The 11,028-nt window shown below is 44.6% G+C and overlaps 1 protein-coding gene across 1 annotated transcript; it reads left to right on the top strand.

Moving 5' to 3' along the window:
* Window positions 1-1,982: 1,982 nt before the first annotated feature.
* Window positions 1,983-6,714, top strand: LOC136619675 (natural cytotoxicity triggering receptor 3-like). Its single transcript, XM_066594439.1, has 4 exons — window positions 1,983-2,046; window positions 3,256-3,564; window positions 4,501-4,857; window positions 6,512-6,714. The coding sequence occupies exons 1-4, from the start codon at window positions 1,983-1,985 to the stop codon at window positions 6,712-6,714; spliced, it is 933 nt and encodes a 310-aa protein (XP_066450536.1).
* Window positions 6,715-11,028: the final 4,314 nt, after the last annotated feature.

Raw genomic sequence — 11,028 nt, 5'->3', positions numbered from 1 at the left:
ATGGTCTTTGTAGGAAGCTGTCATGTTGTACAAGCCTTCAGCAGACTGAAGCTGCGGTCCTGAGAACAGTGCTGATAATAACGATGGATATGATACTGTTGATGGGGGTGAGCAGCCACAGCTCATCTATTCGCGATGGTTTTGGCAGTACTTTGAGCAGCGTCTGAGCGTGAAACGTGTTCGCAGGAAGCCACATTACCCATATGACCAGTGACCAACATCCCCTCTGGTCACAGCTGCAGCCGGATAGCGGGACTGCAAAGCAGAAACGAAAACCAGAAGGTCAAATGTGGATGCATAGCGACTGTCACTTGCTGACAGCATCCGGACCTTCTATCGTGTGGTGTTGTGTATGGCCGGAGTACAGCACTTGATGAGATAAATGATATTTACAGAAAAACCTGATACTGTGCAAAAAAAGATAGTTCCATGGTGAACAACAGCAGAGGACGCCAAGAGATGCCCACCACTGAGATATGCAAACACCATTTCCAATAGAAAGCATACCTGCAGAAAACTTGTTATAAAATTTCCAGTGCTGCATACTAATATACAGCATGCAGGGTTTGGGGCGTGGGCCGGACCATCTCTTCTGGCTGGAGGCTTCGCCATAAACCGCCAATCTCTATTATACACAATATGAAATCTCATGCATGTGCTGGAAGTTCACAGACCGGCTCATGCAGATGGGTACAAAGGATCTGCACATGCGTCGGTCCACAAGCTTCCTGCGCATACGTGAGATGTGCATAATATCATCGGGTTATAATGGGGCCATGTGCTGTCCGTGGATTAACACTGCCCCGAATACAGTAGTGTTCACCTAGCCTTATATAGTAGCAACCTCTTTAACCTTTCCTCCCTAAAATAAATCTTATAGCAGCGACCCCTAAATTTTCCTTCCCTGTTATAACTCTTCTAGAGGTAATCTCTTTAATCCCTCCTCCTTGCAATAACTGTACTACCATGTTTCACCAAAAATAAGACACTGTCTTATATTAATTTTTGCCCCGAAAGAGGCAAAGTATCTTATTTTTGGGGGGGAAGGGGTTATTTTTTTTTCAATTTGCTAGGGCTTATTTTCAGGGGAGGGCTTACATTTCAAAAAAATCACACGATTTTGTCATCCGTGTGAAAGTGGCCTAAGGGCTCACACCCATTTACTTTTTATTAACGCTGCGATATTGCTGCGTTTTTTTAATGCAATTGTCAATGGGACTTTCTAATGTTAAAAACACATCGCAAGTTTGTGCTTTGCAATTTTTTTTTAACATTACAAAGTCCCATTGACAATCGAGTTAAAAAAATGCAGCGATATCGCAGCATTAAAAAAACGCAAGTGGGTGTTCACCCTAATAGTTATAGAGCGGAGGCATCAGCTATTTTGCATACCTAGAGCAAACCAACATGGAGGTCTCTTCTTTGCCCCAGTCTCTCTGCTTGCGCAGCTCACAGCTCCGCTTCGCTGGTTTATATTCGAGGACATATTATGATTTCACAGGACGTAAGTTTGGAATTTGTTAAATGAGGGTTTTACCACTTTGTGGAACCTCAGCAGGAGGGCTTATTCACATGTCCGTATATCAGCTGGGTTTTCACACCCAGCCGATATATGCTGTCCCTTTCTGCATCGGAAGGAGCAGGCCGGAAGAACTGCACTAAGCTCCCGCCCCCTCTCCACCCCTCACCACTATTTGCAATGGAAGGGGTGGGATGAGCGAAACTTAGCACCTCCCCCACCCGCCCCTCCCATTGCAAACAGTGGAGACGGGGTGGGAGCTCAGTGCACTTCTCACGGCCCCCTCCTCCCGATGCAGAAAGGGACACTGTATATGGTACGAGCATGAAAAGCCGGCCAATATACGGGGGTGTGAATAAGCCTGAAGACTGATGAAACCGTGTACATTTTACCATGTAGGCTTGTGTGTTTCATTGAGAGAGATAGCTTTGGGACGCTTATGTGGATATAGATATTGTGAGACATGAAGCTTGTTATACAGGGTGGCCACGAGAAAAATAGTCCGACACCAGACTGTTATGGAAGCGGTTTGAAAAAAAATCTTTGTTGCCCATAGCAACCAATTACAGCGCAGCTTTCTCTTTACCTCAGCAGTATAAGAAATGAAAGCTGCACTGTGATTGGTTGCTATGCGTAAAAAGTCTTATATTGCTAAGGTAAAATGAAAGCTGCGCTGTGATTGGTTGTTATTTCTTATACAGCTGAGGTAAAATGAAAACTGCTCTGTGATTGGTTGCTGTGGGCATCAAAGACAGATTTTCTGTTACACAACTTTCATAAGTGTGTGGTGCCGGCCTAATTTTCCATGGCCACCCTGTAGGTGATATGGTGATGATGAGTGGGAGTGAAACACAGCATGTGTAGCAGCCCGAAGACTATTTATCTGTCCCGAAGACTATTTATCTGGCCCCCCCATAACTGTCATGCATGTCATGTCTTCAGTGTGGATGCACTGTGCAAATTGTATTGTCTTTAGTTATGTGTATTGCACAGCTGCAGCATGTAAGAGGTTAATGTCTGTGAATGTCTGGAATATGTCTGTAAATTGTAGCCAATTGTCATGTCACGTGGGTATGTAAGATATAAATAGGAGTGCAGTGTGTGCAAGAGTTGTTCAGAGTTCCAGTTCTTCAATGGTAGAGTGTGGAGGGAGAGTGCCGGCCACATGGGGGTATCTTCAACCCTCATGTGGTGAAGAATGGAAACAGAGGAGAGGTACCCTGATGTTCCAACTCCAGGACCCCTACCTTGAGTGAGAGTGAGAGAAGGAGCGGCCGTGCAGTGTTCAAGTGTCCACCTGCAAGTGAGTGTTAGCGGAATGTTGTGTCCTCCTCCAGTGTGTGTGTTCAGGAGCGGAGTCCTACAGATAACTCAGACTGTAGGCCTGCCGTCATCCTGTGTCCTCCTCCCTGACCTCGTTGAACTGTTCTTCCTGCACTGGTGTATAAAGTTGTTTTCAAGTGGACAAGTAAAGTTCCAATCACTGCCCGTTTCCAGTGATTGAAGTTTCCAAATTCAACTGTGTGGACTTTCTTATTTGATGACAAGTGTCATCTCTACCCCGCCCTCTCCTAAGCATGTGCCTCCTGTCTCAGTCACTGCAGGACGTTGCACATGTAGTTATGTAACACATCCACACGAGGGCAGAGTTGTTTTTATAACAAACCAGCGGAGAGGTTGATCTGTGGGTTTGGTACTCAGATCCTCTTCTGTTTTGTGTTCTCATTCTCTTCCAGTTTCTTTCTCCTTATGGTCTATAGCAGAATCTGAGGGTGCTGAAAAGAGTCATCTCCATCGTCCACTCTTCTCCTTCATCTCCACCGTCCACTCATATCCTTCATCTCTACCGTCCACTCTTCTCCTTCATCTCCACCGTCCACTCTTCTCCTTCATCTCTACCGTCCACTCTGCTCCTTCATCTCCACTGTCCACTCTGCTCCTTCATTTCCACCGTCCACTTTTCTCCTTCGTTTCCTTCTCTGTTCTGTGCAGTAAGATGATGATAAGACTGGCAGCACTCATCCTTATCTTGGGACCTCTACAAGGTAAGGACAGTTCAGCTTTAGACATGGGTGTCAGTGATGTGCAGTAATTCCATCCATGGACAGGTTGAAAGCAAATGTGATATGTGGCTGATGTTCAGTAACACGTTATATATATATAGATATGTGGTATATGTGTTAGGGCTCCTGCACACCATGATTCAAGTCCAGATATCTCCCTTGCAATCCATGGGAAACCCATCATGTGAAAACAGCCTTGCGTCACTGCGGGAATCCCTTCATCCCCGTGCCGGCCCCATTGAAAGCAATGGGAGAAGATTGCGATTCTCTGACACTGCTATGACAGGGGATTCCGTCATCCCTGCAGGGAGTCGCCTCATCACTGTACACCCTGCTGCTGCTGTAACAGTGTTCAGTGATGAGGGGACTCCCTGTGGGGATAAAGGAATCCCTTGTTGCTGTCACAGCAGCGGCAGAAGATCATGATCTTTTCCCTTTGCTTTCAATGGGCCAGCGGTGCTGCCGTTAGCCCAGTAAGAACAAAGTAAAACCTCTGAATTTGCCTGAAGGAATCCGCTGCTGCAGCTGCCACAGGGGATCACAATATTGTCTCATCGCTTTCAACGGGACCCGCGCTGCTGCCGCCAACCCCATTGGAAACAATGGCCAATATCGCAAAAAGAAAGAACATGCTGCGATTTTTTTTCAAGCTGCATCGCAGGAGTGAAAACATCGCAAATGAAAGTGAAACCATTGAAATTCATTGCTTTCATAATCATGTGTTTTCACTCACTCTCGCCTGATTTTCTCGCCAGTGTGAATGAGACCTTACATCTTATATGTGGATATATATTTGTACATAAATGAAAATAAGATGTGTTATATATGGATATATACATGCATATGTTATATGTTAAGCTGCTAAAAAATTGGTGTCGAAAAGTGCCCTGATGAGAAATTTCCCCATCCGTCTGTCAGGATTTCTCTCCCTGGAGATCCAGGTGTTTCAGGTCCCCGAGGTACATGCCACCCCAAACAGTGATGCCATCTTACCGTGTACCTACAGCATCTCTGGAGCAGAGGAGGCGACTGTAGGTTCTTACAAGTGGTACAGACATCTGGTGAAGAAAGAGCTGGAGGTGTCTAATAGTAATAAGGATTTCACCGGCCGAATCTCAAGGCTGAATACAGACCAGTTCATCAACACCAGATCGGCCCAGATCACCATACACAACGTGATTCCCGCAGACACCGCCACTTATTACTGTGAAGTCACTCTTGTACATGGTGGAGAAATAACTGGACACGGGCCTGGGACCCTGCTCAATGTGACAGGTGGGAATTATCTATCTATCTATCTATCTATCTATCTATCTATCTATCTATCTATCTATCTATCTATCGTGGCACAGAGTTAGTGGGGCTCCTCCAGAATGTTCTATGCCTGTCTCGTGTCAATGTCTTGTCAGTGTCTTGTTTGTTGAGTGCATCAAGATATGTGTATTAGATGTTTGCAGGTATGAAAGAGTTAATATCTGGGAAAATGTAAGTTGTTACCGGTGTTGGCCCGCTCCTCGGACGCTGCATATCTATCTATCATCTATCTATCTATCTATCTATCTATCTATCTAACTATCTATCTATCTCATATCTATCTATCTATCTATCTATCTATCTATCTATCTATCTATCTATCTATCTATCTATCTATCCCATATCTATCTATCTATCTATCCCCTATCTATCTATCTATCTATCTATCTATCTATCTATCTATCTATCTATCTATCTCATATCTATCTATCTATCTCATATCTATCTATCTAACTATCTATCTATCTCATATCTATCTATCTATCTATCTATCTATCTATCTATCTATCTATCTATCCCATATCTATCTATCTATCTATCTATCTATCTCATATCTATCTATCTATCTATCTATCTATCTATCTATCTATCTATCTATCTATCTATCTATCTATCTCATATCTATCTATCTAACTATCTATCTATCTCATATCTATCTATCTATCTATCTATCTATCTATCTATCTATCTATCTATCTATCCCATATCTATCTATCTATCTATCTATCTATCTATCTATCTATCTATCTATCTATCTATCCCCTATCTATCTATCTATCTATCTATCTATCTATCTATCTATCTATCTCATATCTATCTATCTATCTCATATCTATCTATCTATCTATCTCATATCTATCTATCTATCTATCTATCTCATATCTATCTATCTATCTCATATTTCTTATTGCTCTTCTTTAATCTATCTAATCTCTCTTATATCTTCATCTCTCTCTCTCATATCTCTCTCTACATGATGCTGTAATGCTGCTCAATGTGACAGGTGAGATGATGAACAGAGTTGTACCTGAGGATTGGTGAACAGTCAGTAGAGGCATAATTGAGGGTTGCGGCGGTGCAGCCTGTCCCGGGATTGGGTGACAAACACATATATACTACGCATTAATATAAACCACTGACGCTCACACTCTATGGAATAGAGAGAGGACCCACTGATCACAAGAGCTTACACTGACCATAAGAGCTCACACTCTACAGGAGAAAGCAACTCGAGGAAAGGACCTTGTTCTTGTCGACCATGAAGACCCCACTGACCACAAGAGCTAACACTCTACAGGAGAGCACCCTGCTGACATAAGGGATCACTGTCTAATAGAATGGGAGAAGTGACATAATATACAGGTGCAGGAAGCTGCATGTCACTAACCAGTATCTGAGCTAGTAAGGATATACAGTGCAGAGTGGTGCATTGTGGCTACCTACTTGTGATAGAGACCTTCTGATGGTCAGCAGCAGTGAGTTCCATAGAATCGGTGCAGAGCAGGAGAAGTCCTGCAGGAGGATGTAATAAGAGACGATGAGGAGCAGCAGGTGACCCGTGTAGTGAGGGTCCAGTCCTGCTCCATCTGCTGACCACTGATTCTCTCTTCTACAGATGTGCTGGAGTCGCCGTCCCCATATGAGACCCTCTATATCATCATCGTGAGAGCTGTACTCGGGGTCATCGTTGTTGTCATCCTCTTGGTGGTTGGATGTTATAGAATCTCCAAACAAGGTGATTATTGTCGGGTGATGAATGCTGGGTACAGAGAACGGGGTAATAAGGAGAGCAGCCGACGTAGCACCGACGTTATATAATATACAGGAGGGGGAGGTGCAAAATGTGGTGGACATGGCAATATCTAATAACTTCTTCTCTTCAGCCCCAAGGACTACAGTGGAAGAATAGGTTATATGTTGTATAATGTTATTATAGTCAGACACATGATATAATGTTATAATCAGAGGTGATATAATAGTAGCATTACAGTCAGATACATGATATGTTATTACAGTCCAATACATGTTATAATACTATTACAGTCAGACATGATATAATACTAGCAGAATGCCCATCCCAGGACAGCGACTATGATCTACATATATAAATATCCATGCTCAGGAAAATGATTCCGCAGAATTAGGAATAAGGCCTATTTCACACTGGCGACAGCGATATCGCCGCAAGAAAATCGCAGCAATATCGCAGCTGTGTTTTCTCACGCCGATATTGCGATTTTATGGTGCTACAAAGTCACGTGACTTTGTAGCGCTTTTTGCTAGGATTTTCGGGGTCACCGTCCCCACATGAGACCCCCTATATCAGCATTCTGGGATCTGTATCCGGGGTCATCGTTGTTGTCGTCCTTTTTGTGTTTGGATGTTATAGAATCTCCAAACAAGGTGATTATTGTTGGTGTGACAAATACCATGTACAGAAAACGGGAAAATGGGGAGAGCAGCCCACGTAGCACAGACGTTATATAATATACAATGGTGGGGGTTGCTAAATTTTGGGGGTACATGGCAATGTCTAATAGCTTCTGCTCTTTAACCCCAAGGTCTATTGTGGAAGAGTAAGTTATATGTGGTATAATGTTATTACAGTCAGATGCATGATATCATTTTATAATCAGAGGTGATATATAGTAGTATTATAGTCAGACACATGATATAATGTTATTACAGTCAGACACATGATATAATGTTATTATCGCTAACATATTTTCTTTATAATTTCCAGGTAGCAGACAGAGCGCACCCCGGGGCCCTGAGGTGCTGCAGGTGACTTGTCTATATCATATGTATCATATATTTGGGTTCTCTACCTTTTATATTTTATGAATCATGTCAGGAGGGAAAGTATTTATAACTGATCCTGGGGAGTAAGGATAGGGGGTGCAGAGGATGTGGTCGCATCAGGCCCAGGAGCCCTAGGTGCCCATAAAGTCTCTCTCCCCCATATTGCAAACCAATGCTATCAATGAAGCCTAAGGCCCCATGCCCACGGCCGTGATGGACTCCACCAGCAGAATATCGCAGCGGAGTCCGCCACGGCACCCCCCAAAACACCCATACTCCCCGGATCCGCTCTACACATGCCACCTGGCGGGCCGGCGCGTATGTGCACGCACCAGCAGTGCCAGATGACACGGCCGGCAGTGGGAGAGGACACATATTCACGTGATACTTCGGTTGTGCTACAGCGGAAGCATAGTGTGACTGCCGGCTTCCATTAACTGCAATGAAAGTCGGACGCGCATATTCCTGCGGCAAGTAGAGCATGCCTCATTTTCTTTAATGCTGCATGAACATTGAGCTATTAGGTTCAATAGAACCTAATGGCTGCTGGACAACACCGCAGATTTCCGCCGTGGGCATTAGCCCTTATAGTTGAGGACCCATGACCTTCACAATCTGGGGGTAAATACTGGGTTATTACACATGATCTTCCTGATGTGACCCCTCATAACTCACCATTAATGACATTCAGATACATACATTTTATATCAATGGAAACAGAAAGTCAAAATGTTTCATTTAGCAAAACTGTCTGACAGTAAGACGTTCTTCTTGCCCACAGCAGCCAATCACAGCGCAGTGTTCATTTCTGCAGCCGCTGAGGTAAAATGAACGCTGTGCTGTGATTGGTTACTGTGGGTTACATGGACCATCTTACTGTAGGACAGTTTTACTAAATGAGGCCCAAGAAATGTTATTCCATCATAGTTGTTACTAGGGAAATGTTCACGTCTACCGCTCTATTATTAGTGTGCAACCTCCTTATTGATCAAAGTTTGGGGAAGTTCCACCTAACGGGCGCATAATTTGTAGGTTATACTGCAATCTTAAGGAAAAAAATTGCATCTATAAGTGAAAATCATCCGTCCGACCACCAGTAAGCGTGGAAACAGCGGAGTGCGTCCATGTAAGTGTCACACGAAGTCCTCAGAAATCCATCATTAGAGTGAGCAGAGAATTGGACGTCCCGCCGCCGACCGTGTGGGAGATTCTACGATGTTATCCCTACTGATTGCAATTGTTACCGGCCGGGAAACCGGACGTCAAAGTGCGGCGACGTTCATTCTGCGGCAGTATGCAATCTAATGGAAAGTGATAGTTTCATGGAGTCTTTAGTGTTTAGTGATGAAGCCGTCTTGCATCTTTCTGGCAAAAAACGTAATCTTAGAATGTGGGGGAGGGGAAACCCACCTGTCTATGTGGAGCGTATGTGCGATTCCCCCAAGGTGAATGTATTTTGCGCTATAACCTGTAAATCTGTAGGAGAGTGTACGGCCCCTGCCTTTTCTATGAGGAAACAATCCCGGACGTCCTACAGATATTACGTCTGCCGCAGCCAGAACAGGAAATCCCAACAGGACGGCCCCTCCCCATTGTCACAATGAAGTCAGAAGTGAGCAGCGACTACCACACAGATGGATTAGCTGTGTCGGTGGTGATGATAGTGAACTTCTTCCTTGGCCCCCACGTTCCCCGGACCTTACACTTTGTGATATGTATCCTTGTGGGGTGTTAGAGTCTACATGCCCCCCTTACCACCCACCATGATCTGCGGCATCCCAGAAGCCCTTGCATCAGTCAGTCGTGATCCGCTACAAGGTGTACGGTAGGAACTTGACTACAGGCTCCATGTGTGTCCAGCGACAAAGGGGGCGCACTGACACCTCTGAGGGGGAAAACTTTTTTGATCTTGTGCAACAAAACTTTTGGAGTTTCCGTTTCCATGTATATCTATTTTCTGTATCTGAGTGTCATTAAACGGGAGTTCTGAGTGGTTTAAATCGAGATGATGATTTGTAATAACTGTGTGCAAGAACGGTCTTGGGATGTTCTCCCCACATTGTGATCGGTGCAGACTAATGATGGCTTTCTTCTGATCGTGTCTTTCCAGAATGTGGAGACTTCTCACAACGTGATGGAAAACCAACAGAACACATGTCATACCATAGAGAAAACTCCTCCCCCACAGAACCATATGATGTCAGAGAAGGTGGGGCCCTCCACCTATCAGGAGATGGCTCTGTACAGTATCATACCATAGAGAAAGCTCCTCCCCCACAGAACCAGATGATGTCACAGGGGCCTTACTGGATCTCTACAGAGTCATATCATACCAAAGACTCCGCCAATCAGAGAGGAGGATCAGAGTTATATGACTGAGAGGTGTGAACTGATACAGAGCCTTCACATTAGTGATGGCCATCATGTCTACACGGCGGGTGATACTTATAGTTATAATGCTCATCTTCTTCCTAAACAATTTGACTGTTAGAGGAAGGCCGGAGCATCAGAAGGAGACGTCACATTGTCTGTGGATTGCTGATAATAAAGTTTAGAGAGATCTACAACATATAAGAGTGACAACATCTTACTGTTATATGGGGTGCGATCACTATGGCACTGCCATCTGGAGTGCGGGGAACCTCTAAGATACAGGGGTGAACTGGAGGTCTGCGGCTCCTACTTGCAGGGGTCCCGGGGAGAACGCTTATAAATGATGTCCAGTAACAGCAGCCGCAGGACACAATTATAATCTTTACATAGCGCCAACATATTCCGTGGCGCTTCATAAATCAGAGGAAATATAAACAGACATCAGACGTCACAGAAAAACACGCATCTACAAGACCGGAGGGAAGGTACTGCAATGTAATAATCTCTGGTCACACACGTGCGTTTTTGAGCCTATGAGAGGCGCGTGGAGGTACTACATTTTCTCTTTAAGTCTAATGCTCCACCTGCACTGTGAAGTCTAAACGTGAACTGCCTTGTAATATTTGTTGCCAAGTTTCAAGTAGAGTTTGCAGGGCTCTAACCATTCCTAGAGACCCGTGGTACTCCAGAACTGTCTGTGGCTGAATTTATTATCCGCCGAGGGTCATACTGGTGTGTGAAGGAACAGTGGCGTCACCCATGACCACTAACGCCCTGTTATCCTGTTTAGTCGGCATTCCCTATCCTAGGGGTGTCCCAGGTGGCTTGCAGTGCTACTCTGGCACTGGCTGTGTGTCCCCCTTCGGGAAGGAGTCTGGTAAGTGCCACTGTGACAAGTCAGCACTATACCCTCCCAGCTCCCCACGTATGTCAGGTGTCCATGGTAACCATATGGGA

Source organism: Eleutherodactylus coqui, chromosome 3, assembly GCF_035609145.1.
Source record: "Eleutherodactylus coqui strain aEleCoq1 chromosome 3, aEleCoq1.hap1, whole genome shotgun sequence".
Classification (NCBI taxonomy): domain Eukaryota; kingdom Metazoa; phylum Chordata; class Amphibia; order Anura; family Eleutherodactylidae; genus Eleutherodactylus; species Eleutherodactylus coqui.
The sequence above is the reverse complement of the archived record's forward strand: the minus strand, read 5'-3'. Positions and strand labels throughout refer to the sequence as shown.